This window comes from Salvelinus namaycush, chromosome 5 (genome assembly GCF_016432855.1).
Source record: "Salvelinus namaycush isolate Seneca chromosome 5, SaNama_1.0, whole genome shotgun sequence".
Classification (NCBI taxonomy): Eukaryota; Metazoa; Chordata; class Actinopteri; order Salmoniformes; family Salmonidae; genus Salvelinus; species Salvelinus namaycush.
This window is the reverse complement of record NC_052311.1, coordinates 57,768,284-57,786,546: the sequence shown is the minus strand read 5'-3', so window position 1 is coordinate 57,786,546 and position 18,263 is coordinate 57,768,284. Positions and strand designations below refer to the sequence as shown.

At 45.5% G+C, this 18,263-nt stretch overlaps 1 protein-coding gene across 1 annotated transcript in view; it reads right to left on the bottom strand.

Moving 5' to 3' along the window:
- Positions 1 to 18,263, bottom strand: part of LOC120047686 (glutamate receptor ionotropic, kainate 2-like) — a 218,341-nt gene that overhangs the window by 114,919 nt on the left and 85,159 nt on the right. Inside the window, exons 4-6 of the mRNA XM_038993236.1 lie at positions 15,471 to 15,652; positions 10,965 to 11,018; positions 9,161 to 9,334 (exon numbers count right to left, since the gene is read on the bottom strand). Of these exons, the coding sequence (XP_038849164.1) occupies positions 9,161 to 9,334; positions 10,965 to 11,018; positions 15,471 to 15,652 (410 nt within the window). The remainder of the gene's footprint in view (positions 1 to 9,160; positions 9,335 to 10,964; positions 11,019 to 15,470; positions 15,653 to 18,263) is intronic.

Sequence of the window (18,263 nt, the reverse complement as noted above, 5' to 3'; positions counted from 1 at the left end):
GGCATACAAATGCTGCCCAGGCCAGCCTTGAATAGGGTCTGCTGCAGACTACAGACATGAAGCCGCATAGCAGAGAGCTATACAGTGTGTGTGTGTGTGTGTGTGTGTGTGTGTGTGTGTGTGTGTGTGTGTGTGTGTGTGTGTGTGTGTGTGTGTGCGTGCGTGCGTGCGTGCGTGCGTGCGTGCGTGCGTGCGTGCGTGCGTGCGTGCGTGCGTGCGTGCGTGCGTGCGTGCGTGCGTGCGTGTGTGCGTGCGCAGAACCAGAGTGCTTAACTAGCAGAATCCAGCGTGGTGTGACTAAGACACAGCATCAGGAGAAATAATAGCCTTAAACACTCAACTGAATGTGGTGGTTTCCCCAGCAACGATAGATAATGAGCAAGAAGAGGAATCTGCTCCAAGGGCTCTCTGAGCGGAGCTACAGTTTAGTATGTATGTTTATAATGAGCATCGGTTATACAGGATGTGGCTAAAATATATGTAAAATGATACGAGCAGCAATTTTTAACACGGAAATTGAACATGTTTGAAATTTGAACATCGTCTAACATGATAGGCATACCACGTGTCTTGCTGTTTACAATGACCTTCAACAAAGGTTAGTATATATACTGTCTAGATGAATGTCAAAGCAAATGGAACAGGATTCAAGACTGTACTGAGCTTTGAGTGCAGCAATACATTGAGGTCATTCTGCAGAGGAGGAAAGGTGAATCCCTTTACCTGCCACAGTCTCTCTCTGTTATAAAGCTGTGCCCTGTTATGACGCTGGATGTAGCCTTGAACTATACTTGAAGAGTTTCTTTGCAAAACATTATATATCAATTTTCTGAAATGTTGTTAAATTAGCTTTTATTGATTAAAGAACTTATGAAAGAGATTGGTGTGTTTTTTCACTATCTAATCATGCCATGGGGTTTTTCAATGACAGATATATATTTGTTTGAAACCTATCACTTGATGGGTTCATTTCAGAGAGAAAAATAAAGTGTTTTTGCAAAACGCTATATATCCGCTCAGAGAAATAACTAGTACTGCTCAGTAGGTTTTACACAGTCAAATGTAACAAATAACTACATTTTTATTAAGAACTGTACAAATGATACATTTGTAACATCAATATAAAAAAAAAAATGAATCAATACTGTAACACGCGGTCTGTATGTAAACTGTTAACATTTTACATTGAAGTCATTTAGCAGATGCTCTTATGCAGAGCGACTTGACCTTAAGGGAATCGCTAGGTGAGACAACCACATATCACAGTCAAATATACAGGATACAAACATTCCATTCCAGCTAAACAATGGATATATAGTGTTTTGCAAAAAAACACATTTTAATACACATCTAAAATCTACGAATAAAAAATCTGAGAACATAAATATTTTACACACACATGATTATAAGCACAAGCATTTCGCTACACTCGCATTAACATCTGCTAACCATGTGTATGTGACAAATCAAATTTGATTTGATTTTATACCCATAAACAATCATTTCTGATGAAAAAACACAAATGTGAAAAAATGGTGGATGTAACGTTTTGGAAATGAACTCTTCACTTACTCTATAGACATGGCAATGTCAATCGCTGCTTTTTCTCCAGCGTTTCTTTCATCCGTCCTCTGACTTTCTTTCTCTCTCTTGCTATCTCTCTTCCCATCTCTGCATACAGCCACGGTATCGTTATTCACTGTGTATTTATTCCTTGTGTTATTACAATGTTTGTTCTACTATTTCTATATATGTTTCTCTCTGCATTGTTGAGAAGGGCCATTAACTAAGCATTTCACTGTTAGTCAACACCTGTTGTTAATGAAGCATGTGACAAATAACATTTTATTTTATTTGTCTCTTTCTCTCTCTCTCTTTCTCCTTCACTTTCTCCCCCCCTCTCTCTCTCTCCCACCTCTCTCTCTCTGTCTCTCCTCTCTTTCTCTCTCTCTCTCTCTCTCTCTCTCCCCTCTCTCTCTCTCCCTCTCTCTCTCTCTCTCTCTCTCTCTCTCCCTCTCTCTCTCTTTCTTCTTTTCCTTCTCTCTCTCTCGCTTTCCCTCTACCCGCCTCTCTATGAGCTCTCGTCAGTGTTGGATCTACAGTAACTCTGGCTCTCGAGATCTGCCACTGTCGCTGTGTTTAATCAGGGTGCAGCACATGGCTGGGAGCAGTACACTGTGGGTAGCTGATCTAATGATGGCTCGTGATGCTGACTGGAGTTGAGCCGGTCTGAGACCAGCAGCTCATTACAGATGCAACGTCAGACAGGGACATTTTGAAAAAGAGAAGGATGATGAGAAAATGACAGGGAGGATGAGGAAAGGAGAGGGAGGATGAGAAAAGGAGTGGGATGATGAGGAAAGGAGCGGGATGATGAGGAAAGGAGGGGAAGGATGAGGAAAGGAGAGGGAAGATGAGGGTGAGGGAAGGATGAGGAAAGGAGAGGGAAGATGAGGATGAGGAAAGGAGAGGGATGGAGGATGAGGAAAGGAGAGGGAGGGAGGATGAGGGAAGGAGAGTTAGGATGAGGAAAGGAGAGGGAGGGTGAAGAAAGGAGATGGAGGATGAGGAAAGGAAAGGAAAGGGAGGATAAGGAAAGGAGAGGGAGGGTGAAGAAAGGAGTGGGAAGACGAGGATGAGGAAAGGAGAGGGAGGGAGGATGAGGAAAGGAGAGGAGGATGAGGAAAGGAGAGGGAGGATGAGGAAAGGAGAGGGAGGATGAGGAAAGGATAGGGAGGATGAGGAAAGGAGAGGGGGATGAGGAAAGGAGAGGGAAGACAAGGATGAGGAAAGAAGAGGGAGGGAGGATGAGGAAATGAGAGGAGGATGAGGAAAGGAGAGGGAGGATGAGGAAAGGATAGGGAGGATGAGGAAAGGAGAGGGGGATGAGGAAAAGAGGGGGAGGATGTGGAATGGAGAGGGAGGATGAGGAAAGGAGAGGGAGGGAGGATGAGGAAAAGAGAGTGAGGATGAGGAAAAGAGGGGGAGGATGAGGAAAGAAGAGGAGGATGGGGAAAAGAGAGCGAGGATGAGGAAAGGAGGGGGAGGATGAGGAAAAGAGAGCGAGGATGAGGAAAAGAGGGGGAGGATGAGGAAAGGAGAGGGAGGGAGGATGAGGAAAGGAGAGGATGAGGAAAGGAGAGGGAGGATGAGGAAAAGAGAGCGAGGATGAGGAAAGAAGAGGGGGGATGAGGAAAGGAGGGGGAGGATGAGGAAAAGAGAGGGAGGGTGATGGAAGGAGAGGGAGGATGAGGAGTAAAAAGGTAGGGAGGATGGGGAAAGGAGAGGGAGGATGAGGAAAGGAGAGGGAGGATGAGGAAAGGAGAGGGAGAAGGAGGATGAGGAAAGGTGAGGGAGGATGACGACAAAATGATGATGACCTTCTCAAAACCCAAACACTGGCGGGTTTTGTTGTCATACACATGGGAACATACACATGGGAACATACCATCAGTATGTAGGATACTGATGGTATGCAGAACAGTCAAATAGATATTCACATTTGTCAATTCTGTCCTGAATTCAAATGAGATTACATACACTGAGTGTACAAAACATTAGGAACATCTGCTCTTTCCATGACATAGACTGACCAAGTTCAATCAGTGTAGATGAAGGGGAGGAGGCAGGTTAAAGAAGGTTTTTTAAGCCTTGAGACAATTGAGACATGGATTGTGTTTGTGTACCATTCAGAGGGTGAATGGGCAAGACAACAGATTTAAGTGACTTTCAACGGGGTATGGTAGTAGGTGCCAGATGCACCGGTTTGAGTGTGTCAAGAATTGCAACGCTGCTTGGTTTTTCACACTCAACAGTCTGCCGTGTGTATCAAGAATGGTCAACCACCCAAAGGACATCCAGCCAACTTAACAAAACCGTGGGAAGCATTGGAGTCAACATGGGCCAGCATCCCTGTGGAATGCTTTCGACACCTTATAGATTCCATGCCCCGACGAATTGAGGCTGCTCTGAGGGCAAAAGGGGGTGCAACTCAATATTAAGAAGGAGTTCCTAATGTTTTGTACACTCAGTGTATGGGGGGGGGGGGGTTATAAGAGTTAGATATAGAGTCAGATCCTTAACATGGAGATATTTCACATGGTTCAGACTGAGAGTAGAAGTTTGATAGTGGGAGAGAGTAACATGGCTCATAACTCTCAGGGGAGCAGTGGGATGATGTGTGGAGCTGGCAGCAGTACCTGGAGGAGAGGAGACCTAGTCAGTTGTGTGTGTCTTCCACATTTAACCCAACCCCTCTGAATCAGAGAAGTGCGGGGGGCTGCCTTAATCCGCTGTTGGGGGTTAACTGCATTGCTCAAGGGCAGAACGGTTACTGGCCCAACGCTCTTAACCACTAGGCTACCTGCCGATCCTGAGAGAGAGGAGAGGGAATTGAGGAGAGGGAAACAGGAAAGGGGATAGAGGAGAAGAGAGGAGTGGGGTGGATGGAGGAGAGGGTGATGGTGAAAAGGAGAAGGGGAATAGAGGAGAGGAGAGGAGAGGAGAGGAGAGGAGAGGAGAGGAGAGGAGAGGAGAGGAGAGGAGAGGAGAGGAGAGGAGAGGAGAGGAGAGGAGAGGAGAGGAGAGGAGAGGGGGATGTCAGAGTGGGGGGATGGGGGATTGGGGGAGGACGACATGCCAGCCTGGTTTCCAAAATCTAGATTATCACTCCGTTTCCGTAGTAACCCATCTCCAGGGACACCTGTCTATGCTTGTACCTGGCGGCGATACCATGGGGCACATAGTTATTAATGCAGCCCCGTGTCTGTGCACACTTCACGTGACAGCGGCTACGCTTCCACACAAACACACACACCGGCTACACACACACACACACACACACACACACACACACACACACACACACACACACACACACACACACACACACACACACACACACACACACGCGCTATAAAACACACACCTGCACACACAAACCCACACACACCATCAGCATGCTACACACAGCCACCACAGCGCCAACAACAAATGACAGCAGCTCAGCCAGAACACAAAATGGACACACATACTACTTTATTTATAGCTCTACGTTTTAAGTGGGCTATAGTCTGCTTCCACTGATTGGACAAAAGAATAGGATTTCTAACCAATCAGATTCAAGATGTTTCAATAAATGTTGTGGTATAATCTAGTAAAAGCTTGTCAAACGGCAATCCAATAGGAAGACCTAAAACCACACAGTGTGTGCTTTGCAGAGGTATTGAATGGGATAAAGGATGAGAATGGTCTAGTTTTGGGTCATCTCAGCGGCAGTAGAGCCTCTGGCCTTGGGATAAGAGGGGGGCACTGCTTGTCTCTGCCAGCTACCACACATGCCAACCAGCTGCCCGAATAATACCCACGCATATTCCACTTCCAAATTCCTCTCCCCGCATGTGGACAGATGCAGCGCCAAATCCCAAATCCAAGACCCACAGCCACAAAAAGAGTGAGCTGGTCTAAAATACAGAGAGAGGCAGACGGCCACAGCTTAGATAGAGGAGCTTCATCTGTGGGGTGCAGAAATGGGGTTCAAATGGGGTTCATTACAAAACCAAGACTGAAGAGGATGCCAATATCTGGTAAAGAAATATCGCTCACTACCATATAGTAGCTCTCACTTCTATTGGAGGGGTGTCATAGTACTGGATTAAAATGTGTCTTATCCCAGGGTCTGTCCAGGGTCTGTCCAGGGGTCTGTCCAGGGGTCTGTCTGGGGGTCTGTCCAGGGTCTGTCCAGGGTCTGTCCGGGGGTCTATCCAGGGTCTGTCCGGGGGTCTGTCCAGGGACTGTCCAGGGTCTGTCCAGGGTCTGTCCAGGGACTGTTCAGGGTTTGTCCAGGGTCTGTCCAGGGTCTGTCCAGGGCTGTGTCAGGAGTTCGCTGGCTTGCCAGGGCAGTTTAAGGGCTGACCCATTGTCTAACGTCAGATAGAGCGATGGTGACGCGTGTCACGTTAGAATGACGGCATCTGTCGGAAGACATTGGGGGCTGACCCTGCTGGCCAGGTCTGTCCAGGGCTGTTCAAGTGTGTTCAGGGCTTGTCCAGCAGCCTGCTAGCTGGCTACCCCAGCTAGGGTCAGCTACCCCTCTCTCCGGCAGGCAGCAGCCATGTTCTCCGCCCCTTGCTGCAACTCAGGGAGATCACCCCGGAGACGCCATGGTGACGGCGTGATGGACAGGTCGATCAGGAGAAGGCGCTGAGCCGAGGGGACGACTAAGAGAGCACAGAATAATTATTCTCTCAATCTCTCCACACTGTTCTCTCTCTTTCTCTCTCTCTCTCTCTCTCTCTCTCTCTCCCTCTCCCTCTCCTCCATTTTCTCAATCTTTCTCCTTCTCCATTCAACCGCTCTCTTCTCTCTGTCTCGATACTCTTTCTATGTCTGGTTTCATTCTTCACATCTGGAAGAGTTTCTGCCAGTCGTTCAGTCTTCTATATGATGTATGTGTATAGCTGTTTGAGTGATGGTTGAGTAATGTGATTCCATATGTGTTTGACTGCTGTTATTGAGAAGTATTTCCCATAGCCGGACATGTAATGATAGACTAGCTGCAAATCACAAAATGGCATCCCACCCAGTAGCACAGACGTGTCCATTTGAATTTGCCCTGGATCTATGTCAATCATTCTTCGTGGGGGAAGTATTGGTATGATTACTGATGGTGTGGTCGCTAGGTTTCCATTACAGCAACCCCATTTTATCCTCAAACTCCTGACTTAAACAAAACAGCGGCCAACTATATTCAAATCGTGGGGTTAGGTATCTGCCCTGACCCAAAGAGAGAGCTGGTTAAAAAGTAATACCTCCCCTTTCCAACTCAAGACAGAGAGATAAATTGTAGGATGTATGGTCATGCCTGGGTGTTTTGGGAATCTCCTCGAGATTAGCCTAGCCACCTCAGAGTGAAACAGACAGAAGCTAAAGCAATTAGCAAGCAGGAGAAATTATGCTAATGGACCTGTAGGGCTTGTTAGGTCATTTTCATTATGCGTGTTAAGCCGTGACAGGGCAGGACTTCCTTCTCCAAAGGAAGATTAATTGTAGCATAAAGGAATGAGGTGCAGAATTAAGCTTTATTATTCAGCATTGCAGCACACAAACAAATCCAGAAAAAAAGAGAAGAAGGAGAAGAAAACATCCTGGGGTGAAAAGGAAAATTTGTCAGTTTGATCATTATCCTCTTTGACACTGGGGTTTGTTTCTGATGTTTTACAGGCGACAGGAATCTTTCGTGAGTCACAGCCAAATAAGGCAGGCACTGAGATCAATTTAAGCCAAAATAACAAGGCTGTAGCCAAGCTAGGTGGGAGAGGACCACCTCTCTCTAATCTCTCAGAGCGCTCTGTTCTGCAGATCAAACAGTAGGAGAGGAACAGGGATTAAATCACACAGAAAAGTCAAATCCAAAGTGTTAAAAGTTGTTTTAAAAACCTGGTGCCTGGACCAGGATTTGTCTACCTCTTCACCCCTTTTTGCTGGATATGATTTTAACTGTTCTCCATCTACTCTCCATTCTTTCCAACATCATTGTAGAAAAAATGTATCCATCCACACACAAACACACAAATACACACAAAGAAACACACAACATTTCCATAGGGTTTCAAACAATAAACTTTGAAAGCAGTGGGCCGGAAAAAAAAGAGCTGTATAAAAATAGCTGAGTCTTTGTATTGCTCTGGGTGTAATCTGTCATGATCGCCAGTCCATAAATTACATCAGCGGTTCAGTACTTAAGCACACAAGACTGTAAATACAGCTCACAAATGAAGCCGTTAATCAAACGTTTACGGAACCTTTCGCCATGTCAATATGCATTAGCTGCTGACTGATTGCCATTTGTCTAATGAATCAATCCCCGCCTTCCAACTATGCCATTAATTCCCTGATGAGCGGGGTCACAGCACTGTCCTCCCCTGGAATAAATCTTCTGATGCCTCTGATCCAAAAATAACAGTCTTATGAAGTAATACTCATCCAGCCTTATAGACTACATAAGGAACAGAGGGGAACACAAACAGCTGATAGAGGGCTTTGCAGTTGTCCTTGCCACTACAAATAGTGGAGTGGAGACCTATTGATCTGAGAGCTAATTTATGTACATGCGTGTGGAGGGCAAAGCACCAAGTCAGTTGATTCCTTAGGTTTCAATTGACTATGTGTCAGAGAAATACATCAACTGCCCCCAGTCTATTGGAGGCCTCCAGAGAGACGCACCAACAACTGACCCACTAATCCAACAGAAGACTCTTACAAAGAGGCAAACCGGTCTAAGATACAGTACAACCATGGAACTAACTCTTCAGCAAGGTTCCTTGAACCTTAAAGGAAGCTCTCTATCCTCAGTGGCAATCCACAGCTATCAACACCCAGCCAGCATCCGCTTCCCTCCAACTGGAATATGACCAGTCAGTCCAGCCATATGTCACTTTTAGCACCTTAACAGTTGTTCTGGAATGAATCTGGAACCCTAATTCCAGTCATCTCTCTCCCTTTCTCTCCATCTCTCTCACTCTCACTCTCTCGCCCTCCCTGTCCTCCCTCTCTCCTTGTCTCTGGTGAGTTCATATTTTGGCAGTGCTCCCAGATAAGAGAGAGTAGCGGTGTAGCAGGACTGCTGTAGAACAGTCATTACTGGCTGTGTGCTGTTATCAGAGAGGGGTTGGATCCATGCAATAGGAGGCATGTTATCACACAGGGCTCAGAGCCCAGGGACCCAGGAGGTTGTGTGTTTCAGTCCTCTGAGACAGGCTGGATGCTCACAGGAAGACGATGCTCAGAGCATGGCTGTTTCACTAACGGCTAATACATTGGCAACAATCACACACAGAGAAAGCATAATCTATGTCCTAACAACATTCCTGCCTTACTCCATCAAAGGTCTAATGTGATATCTAAAATATCTAGGAAAAAATCTACCGGTGGAATGGATCTCTCTGCCACACAGCAGTAACACTTCCAGCATAAGTCCCTATTCCATAATGATAATATTCAGAACTTTGCAGAAGAGCAGAGCAACAAAGAGTTATAGACATATAGCCCAATCATAGGAGCTGCTGCGTCCGAAATGGACTAAAAGCTATAGGGAATAGAGGTTAGCAAATCGTGTGCTATTTCCGATTGGCCTCATACAGTAGCTGTAGTGATGACTCACCGTCATGAAGCCGTCCAGTAGGCCAGAGTCAGGTTTGGGCGGGGCCTGCAGGCGTTCCATGGACCACTTCTCTATGATGGAGGCCACTTGGCTGTTCTCCGTATTCAGGATCCTAAAGCCAGTCATGTTCACCCCACTGTAACGGTAGGCCTCCACGTCCAGCGCAAACAGGTCCTGACAGGGAAGAGTTAAGAGTCAGGCAACTAGGAAAAGAACATACAAAGGCCTATATATAATACGCTAAAGAGAGGTTATAACTGTGTTATAAACAAAGCTAAACAAAGCAATTTTTTCCAGTAGGAGCAAAAAGGATTAAGTATAGACTAACAATTAAATAGGAATGCTGATTGTGAATATGCAAGGACATGGTAGCAATGTGAGTTAATGTGTGGTGTCTGAGTGCTGTCCTCTGCTGGAGCTAACACCGGAGTATAAAGTCAAATCTGGCAGAAAATGGCTGCCATATGTGTTCATGGATGTGAATGGGTTGTTCACTCTGGAGGGAGAGTTAAGCTCTCAGCACTGCGTCCCCTCTCTGCCAAACTCAACATTGGAACATGTTAGAACGTCCTCCTATCTGTTCCCTCTCCCCAGTCCCTTCCAACTCCCCATCTTCACTCATTTTCACTTTTCTCATTTCATACATCCTGCAAATGGCTTCGCAACACTTAATTGCGTTCATTGTGATATACTGAATGGCTTCTATAAAGAGAATGTGGACATTTAGATCTTTCATTTTAAAAAATGTAATGGAAGGATGTATTTTCCTTGATGAAAAGCTCTGGCAGCGAAGAAAACGGAAGGTTTTAGTTGAAAGGATTTTAATATTCTGGCTGGGGGAATGTTTTGAACTTAACTCTAGCTACTGTTAGATGAATGAGATATGGCTTTAACAGGAGTAAGACTTGAATAATGTTTCTGACCTGACAACGGGACAGGGAGTGAATATGGGAGAGAGGGAGTCAGGGATAATGTAGAGGGTGTGTGTGTGTGTGTGTGTGTGTGTGTGTGTGTGTGTGTGTGTGTGTGTGTGTGTGTGTGTGTGTGTGTGTGTGTGTGTGTGTGTGTGTGTGTGTGTGTGTGTGTGTGTGTGTGTGTGTGTGTGTGTGTGTGATCATCTCTGCAGAAAGAGAGAAATAGAGCAGCCCTCTGAAGTAGGCCAAGGGCCATGTCAGTTACACAACCATGGGGTGTCAGAACTGAACAGCTATCTGACCCCCCCCCCCCCCCTGCCCCTCTATCTCTCTCTCTCTCTCTCTCTCTCTCTCTCTCTCTCTCTCTCTCTCTCTCTCTCTCTTACTCTCTCCCTCTCTCTCTCTCTCTCTCAGTCTCTATCTCTCTCTTTCAAGAGAGAAATGATAGTTGACACTCTCCTCTCTGCCACATTTCCCTGTTCTCCTCCAGGGAAAAGTAGGGAGGCTGTCATTCACGTTCACATTCAATGTTCTTGTTGCCCTCAATCATCACAGCACATGAGCTAGGTCATTCTGACAGCACTTTCTTTCTCACACCTAAGACATAAAAGAGATTGTTGCTTTACTTTTGATGCATGAACATTTCACACTTCAGGACTTGTGGATTGGCTGTTAGTCAGTTTGAGGGAAAACATGAGGATTTCACATTTCAGGACTTGTGGATTGGCTGTTAGTCAGTTTGAGGGAAAACATGAAGATTGAAGACGGCCTCTGTTTAGCTCACACCTTCACTGTGTCAGAAGTTTCCAGATGGATACAAAAGTTAGACAAGCAAAATGATGGGAAAGCATCTCGGCAGGCAGTGGAACATATGGCTGTACTTTACTTACCAGTGTGGTGAAGATGTAGTGATAGTACTCTGTCATCATCCCCATAGCAAGAGCCTGGAGAGAGAGAGAGGGGGGGGAGAGAACATTTGTGAATGCTGAAAGTGTGAATCTACAGTTTACATTTTGCAGTGTGTGTGTGTGTGTGTGTGTGTGTGCGTGTGCGTGTGCGTGTGCGTGTGCGTGTGCGTGTGCGTGTGCGTGTGCGTGTGCGTGTGCGCGTGTGCGTGTGCGTGTGCGTGTGCGTGTGCGTGTGCGTGTGCGTGTGTGTGTGTGTGTGTGTGTGCGTGAGCGTGCATGCGTGTGCGTGAACGCGTGCCTGCGTGTGTATGGAGTTATGTGTATTTCTGTGTATAAAATATATAAACCTCACATCCACTCTCCTCTAAGCCTGCTGTAACCATCTCCTCCTCCCTCCATCCCTCCATCCCTGCATATCTCCCTCCCCTCTATCCATCCATCCATCCATCCATTTGCCCTTCAACAGTGAGGGCTCACATCACTCACTAATGACGGCAATTAAGCAGACCTAAAGGCCAGGATTCACTCTCATCAGGGATAGAGAGGTAATGCTGTGAGTGAGGAGGGTGATTCTACTTCGTTCTCTGTGAATATACTGTACGCTGATCTCTATCAGAAGTGAGAAAAGAGAAAATAGTTGGAGCTCTCTCTCTCTCTCTCTCTCTCTCTCTCTCTCTCTCTCTCTCTCTCTCACTCTCACTCACTCACTCACTCACTCACTCACTCACTCACTCACTCACTCACTCACTCACTCACTCACTCACTCACTCACTCACTCACTCACTCACTCACTCACTCACTCACTCACTCACTCACTCTCTGTCTCTCCGTCTCTGTCTCTCTGTCTCTCTGTCTCTCTGTCTCTCTCTCAATTCAATTCAAATCAAGGGGCTTTATTGGCATGGGAAACATATGTTAACATTGCCAAAGCAGGTGAAATAGATAAACAAAAGAGAAATAAACAATAAAAAATGAACAGTAAACATTACACTCACAGAAGTTCCAAAATAATAAAGAGGTTTCAAATGTCATATTATGTCCATATACAGTGTTGTAACGATGTACAAATAGTTAAAGTACAAAAGGGAAAATAAATAAACATAAATATGGGTTCTGTTTACAATGGTGTTCGTTCTTCACTGGTTGCCCTTTTCTTGTGGCAACAGGTCACAAATCTGATGATACCAGACTGTGGTATTTCACCCAGTAGATATGTGAGTTTATCGAAATCGGGTTTGATTTCGAATTCTTTGCGAATCTGTGTAATCTGAGGGAAATATGTGTCTCTAATATGGTCATACATTTGGCAGGAGGTTAAGAAGTGCAGCTCAGTTTCCACTTCATTTCGTGGGCAGTGAGCACATAGCCTGTCTTCTCTTGAGAGCCAGGTCTCCTTCGGCGGCCTTTCTCAATAGCAAGGCAATGCTTACTGAGTCTGTACATAGTCAAAGCTTTCCTTAAGTTTGGGTCAGTCTCAGTGGTCAGGTATTCTGCCACTGTGTACTCTCTGTTTAGAGCCAAAAAGCATTCTAGTTTGCTATGTTTTTTGTTAATTCTTTCCAATGTGTCAAGTAATTATCTTTTAGTTTTCTCATGATTTGGATGGGTCTAATTGTGTTGCTGCCGTGGGGCTCTGTGGGGTCTGATTGTGGAGACGCTTCTCCAGGTTCATCTCTCTTTAGGTGATGGCTTTGTTATGGAAGGTTTAACGGCTCTTTTCTGGATTTTGATAATTAGCGGGTATCGGCCTAATTCTGCTCTGCATGCATTATTTGGTGTCCTACATTGTACACTGAGGATATTTTTGCAGAATTCTGCATGCAGAGTCTCAATTGGGTGTTTGTCCCATTTTGTGAATTCTTGGTTGGTGAGCGGACCCCAGACCTCACAACCATAAAGGGCAATGGGTTCTATGACTGATTCAATAATTTTTTTGCCAGATCCTAATTGGTATGTCAAATTGTATGTTCCTTTTGATGGCATAGAGTGCCCTTCTTGCCTTGTCTCTCAGATCGTTCACAGCTTTGTGGAAGTTACCTGTGGGGCTGATGTTTAGGCCAAGTTATGTATAGTTTTTTATGTGCTCTTGGGCAACGGTGTCTAGATGGAATTTGTATTTGTGGTCCTGGCGACTTGTTTATTTCTCTTTTTTGGAACACCATTATTTTGGTCTTACTGAGATTTACTGTCAGGGCCCAGGTCTGGCAGAGTCTGTGCAGAAGATCTTGGTGCTGCTGTAGGCCCTCCTTGGTTGTTGACAGAAGCAACAGATCATCAACAAAGAGTACTCTTTCCCTCACTCTATCTTTGTCTCTCTGTCTGTCTCTCTCTCTCTGTCTGTCTCTCTATTTCCCTCACTCTATCTCTGTCTCTCTCTCTCTCTCTCTGTCTATCTGTCTCTGTCTCTCTTTCCCTCACTCTATCTCTGTCTCTCTCTCTGTCCCTCTGTCTCTCTCTCTCTGTCTCTCTCTCTATGTCCCTCTCTCTCTGTCTCTCTCTCTATGTCCCTCTCTTTTTGTCTCTCTCTCGCTCATTCCTTCACTCTATCTCTGTCTCTCTCTCTGTCTCTCTCTCTGTCTCTCTCTTTCCCCCACTCTATCTCTGTCTCTCTCTCTATGTCCCTCTCTTTTTGTCTCTCTCTCGCTCATTCCTTCACTCTATCTCTGTCTCTCTCTCTGTCTCTCTCTCTGTCTCTCTCTTTCCCCCACTCTATCTCTGTCTCTCTCTCTGTCTCTCTCTCTGTCTCTCTCTCTGTCTCTCTCTGTCTCTCTCTCTTTCCCTCACTCTGTCTCTCTCTTTCCCTCACTTTTACTCTCTCTCTCTCTCTTTCCCTCACTCTATCTCTGTCTTTACCTCTGTCTCTATCTCTGTCTCTCTCTTTCCCTCACTCTCTCTCTCTCTGTCTCTCTCTCTCTCTCTCTCTCTCTCTCTCTCTCTCTCTCTCTCTCTCTCTCTCTCTCTCTCTCTCTCTCTCTCTCTCTCTTTCCCTCACTCTCTCTCTGTCTCTCTCTCTGTCTCTCTTTCCCTCACTTTATCTGAATTTAGATGATATAACTGCCGACAGACAGATGACTGTGCTCATTACCTTGGTCTGATCAGTGGCGGCCATGTTTTGCTAACAGAATTACAGACTCCTCACCTCTATGTCGCTATATCACCTGTTGTAGGGATATTATGTCTTATAGGTGAACATCTCAAGAAGTCCCTGTTATGGCAGCATTAAATCGTGGGTCTACTCTGTGTGTGTCTGTTAGGGCCTTTGGCTGAGTGCCCACCCTATTTAAGCGCTATAAATGTGGCTTGGTCTCCTAGGCAGCTGCGACTGGTGAGTCGTGCTGCAGTTCCCTGACAGCTTCGCTAAACCATTAGGAATCACAGATGATGATTGTGCAGGGAAATGGAGAGTGATTAAATGGGAAAGGGTCAGGCCAGCAATTGCTGCCGGTGTCAGGTGGGTACGGTAAGTATCCTGGTGGGTTGAACATCCTCTAATCTACTCACCAATAATGCAGCTAGCATTACCCCTGGCCAATGAGGTTACACAGACAATAAGGGTGCAGAATGTAAATGATTGTATTTCCTTTTCCAATCAGATGACAACATTCAAATGTTCCTCTTCATTGGGTGGACCTGATGGAAGTCTGTGTTTCTTAGCCAATCAGATATCTTCAATCCTATTATACACTGCACTATATCCGTGGACACCGCAGAGGGATTGGGGAAATCTGCAGTAATTAGAAACGCGTCGTTTAGGGATCAGAAGAAAAATGATCTTTTAGCACCTGCATATCATAAGTATTTGGCCACCTGCATATGAACTCCAGAGGAAGGCCTACAGAGGTTAACATGAAGGATTTGAAGCTGGATATTTAGCATGCAGACCGTCCCACAATGGCACTATGAACGACAGTTAAACCACCTCCAGTTGTTTCTTGTACGGTAGAAGATTGATCTGCGTCTCTAAAGAGTACCATGACTGTCGTCTCAGAGTGAAATGAGGACAAGAATCCTTCCCTCACTGAGTCAGGCGTGTGTCTTGTAATGAGGATATCATAGAAAAGTCCTTCATTACCCCCCATTACCAGGGAGTAGCTCACATGCCACTAGCTAATGATAGGTGTCCTTGACCTTCATAACCAATCACCAGCTACCACACTGATTAAAAAAGGCAAGCGGGAGAGTGAGGGAGAAAGAGTGAGTGCCAGGGTGAGTCATGTTATCTTTAATATTTGATACATTCTGGAAGCAGGAGGAGGAATATGAATGTTTTTAATTGAGTCCGTATTAAACACCCTCTCTTTCTGTTTCAGGTGTAGCTGATATCCTGCATGATTAAAATGACCTTAGAGAACATTCCTTCTTTCAAGGAAATGTACAAAAAAACGTCTTTTGCACCCAGTTTGACAAAACTTGTCTGAATTGACTGGGGATTGGGACTTCTCACTCACACAAACACAGACACATATCACTTCCCCTCCTCACACACACCTGTTTTAGGATGCCGGCAGCCATTTCGTGTCCACAGTCGAAGATGACGTGGAACTCCTTTCCTCTCTTCATCTCCTTGAGGAGAGGCTTTGCGTCCTTGGTGTCCGCTGGCAACTGGCGGATCTTCAAGCGGATGTTGTAGCGAGATGGAGCCTTTATGAGCTCCTGTAACCGAATAAGACCTTCAGAGGAAACACAGAGACAAAAAATGGAGTAAGTAGGTGTGAGAGAGGAAATGAAGCAATGTACAATACATATACCATTTTGAATAGGGAAAGGGGGATACCTAGTCAGTTATCCAACTGAATGCCTTCAACTGAAATGTGTCTTCCGCATTTAACCCAACCCCTCTGAATCAGAGAGGTGCAGGGGGGCTGCCTTAATCGACATCCACATCATCGGCGCCCGGGAAACAGTGGGTTAACTGCCTTGCTCAGGGGCAGAATGACAGATTTTTACCTTGTCAGCTCGGGGATACTATCCAGAAACCTTTCGGTTACTGGCCCAACGCACTAACCACTAGGCTACCTGCCACCCCAAATATGTCATGTTAATTCCGTTTCTGTTGCAAACAGTGCAGGCTTCCCATTTTCCAAAGATAAACTACAAATATGTATCTCTGGTAATTGAAGTTATACTCTGTATTCATTTGACTCCCTTGGTTTTAATTAGTAGTAGATAAGGAAGCTCTATGAATAGATGTCTAATGTCATTCCAATTTTAATGAAATCCATCCATCTGTCAACTTGTCTCGTATCTCTTCCCTCCTCCCTCCTCCCTCCTGCCTCCTGCCTCTTCCCCCCCCCTTTCCCCCTCCTCCCTCCTCCCTCCTCCTCCTCCTCCTCCTCCTCCTCTCCCTCTTTCTTTCTCTCCCTTCTTTGCACTATTGCACATTTCATTCCACTTCCTCATTTCTTAATATTTGTCTGTATCTCTCCTGTTCTACCTCCACCATCTATGTTTCTCTCAAAGCTCTGTTTTTTTCTGGCGCCACACTGTATCTTACCAGAACCAGTACCACAGACCTTGATGCTAGAAGAAAACAGATAACAACAGTATAAATTCCCCTTTGAAAATCATTCATCACTCATCACTTTTATCATTCATCACATTGAATTCACGCTCATTATCGATCCGTCTACAGTACTTCCTCTATATTAATTTAGCACCACTGCTAAATTATTTCCACCGCTGCAAAAACTATGATTTACAAGATGTATATATTTCTGCCGATACATGCTTTGAAATGGATAGTCATTGGCTCAATGACTGGAAGTCTATGGGAACAGCTAGCATGTCATTGCGCTAACATCTCAATTCCTACATAGAGATATAGGACAGAGAGCCACTATGGCTGAAGAATTCTTACAAGTGTTTCCAGTCATCTGTAATTGCAATCAATAATCTGTTCCCTGGTTCAGCACTGTATAGACCTTCCACAGTAACAGTCACAGTCACAACCATGTAGTTGTTATTCTCTGCAGCCTGCAGCCATACAGTCAGTCCCCAGCTGGTTGGCCCATGGCATTATTTGTTTACTTCCTGTTTCTATTTGAGCGCACAGCACCATGGGACACCAGCCCAGCTCAGCTCACAGCTTGTTGTTGAGTGTTGAGCAGCAGCCAGTTCCCAAGCCTTCATTAAATCACTACAACACTCTGTCGCACACTGATGATGATGCCCCATGGTGGCGCCCACTGGCACGCTGATGATGCGTCATTGCCCGTGACAAAGTGGACACAGTAGACACAATGGAGGGCTGAGGACCTCGCCCACTATGGGTCACTATTAACTTAATTCATACACTGCAGAATACACACACAATGAGCCAGAGAGAGGAAGCAGTGTAGCTATCGCTACAGACTATGGCTATGACTGAAATAGGCTACCTATTCCTAGTGCACCTATAGTGCATGCCCTGGTCAAAAGTAGTGCACTACAAAAGGAATATGGTGCTATTTCAGACGCAGCCTAAGAAGAAGACCAGCTGGCCTTCTCAATTTGAACAGAAACCCTTAGTTAGACTTCATTGCACATCAGCTTGTTTCAAAATGTTCATTACCTGACCGTCACAGTTAGTTTAAATAGCTGCTTTGTTGGCGGCCACAAAGGCCCATGATGATCACAGTGAACGTTAAGCAGATGGAGGCGCTTGTGGAAAGCGGTTGATCTTAAATCAATTAAAGAGTTATGATCGTTTGTTTCGATCCCAATCTAAAATTCTGTTGAATTTTGGAATTCATGCAAAAGTGAACATGCGGTATGTGAGTGTGTGTGTGTGTGTGTGTGTGTGTGTGTGTGTGTGTGTGTGTGTGTGTGTGTGTGTGTGTGTGTGTGTGTGTGTGTGTGTGTGTGTGTGTGTGTGTGTGTGTGTGTGTGTGTGTGTGTGTGTGTGTGTGTGTGTGTGTGTGATGTTTGAATGTGGTCCAATCTGTCTGGGGTGCTTAGTGTTGCAAGAGCTTTCCACTACAGGAGCAGCACTCAGTGTTTTGCGGTTAGTTAGTTAACATTGATAAAACCACCCTGACACCTCTGACTGGTGCATTCACTCATCATAAACAACATGTCAGAGTACCTCATTTTCACACACTTTCCATCTCTCTCTTTCCCCTGCTCACTCTCCATCTCTTTCTCCATCACTCTCTCTCTTCCTCTCCCCCCTCTCAAACTCTCTCCCTCCTCTCCCCCGTCTAACTCTTCTGCTGTCTCCCGTGCTATTCTACCTGGCTGATTCACCCCTCTTCACCACCCCAACACTCTGCCTGAGACCACAGCAATCCGGAGAGAGAAATA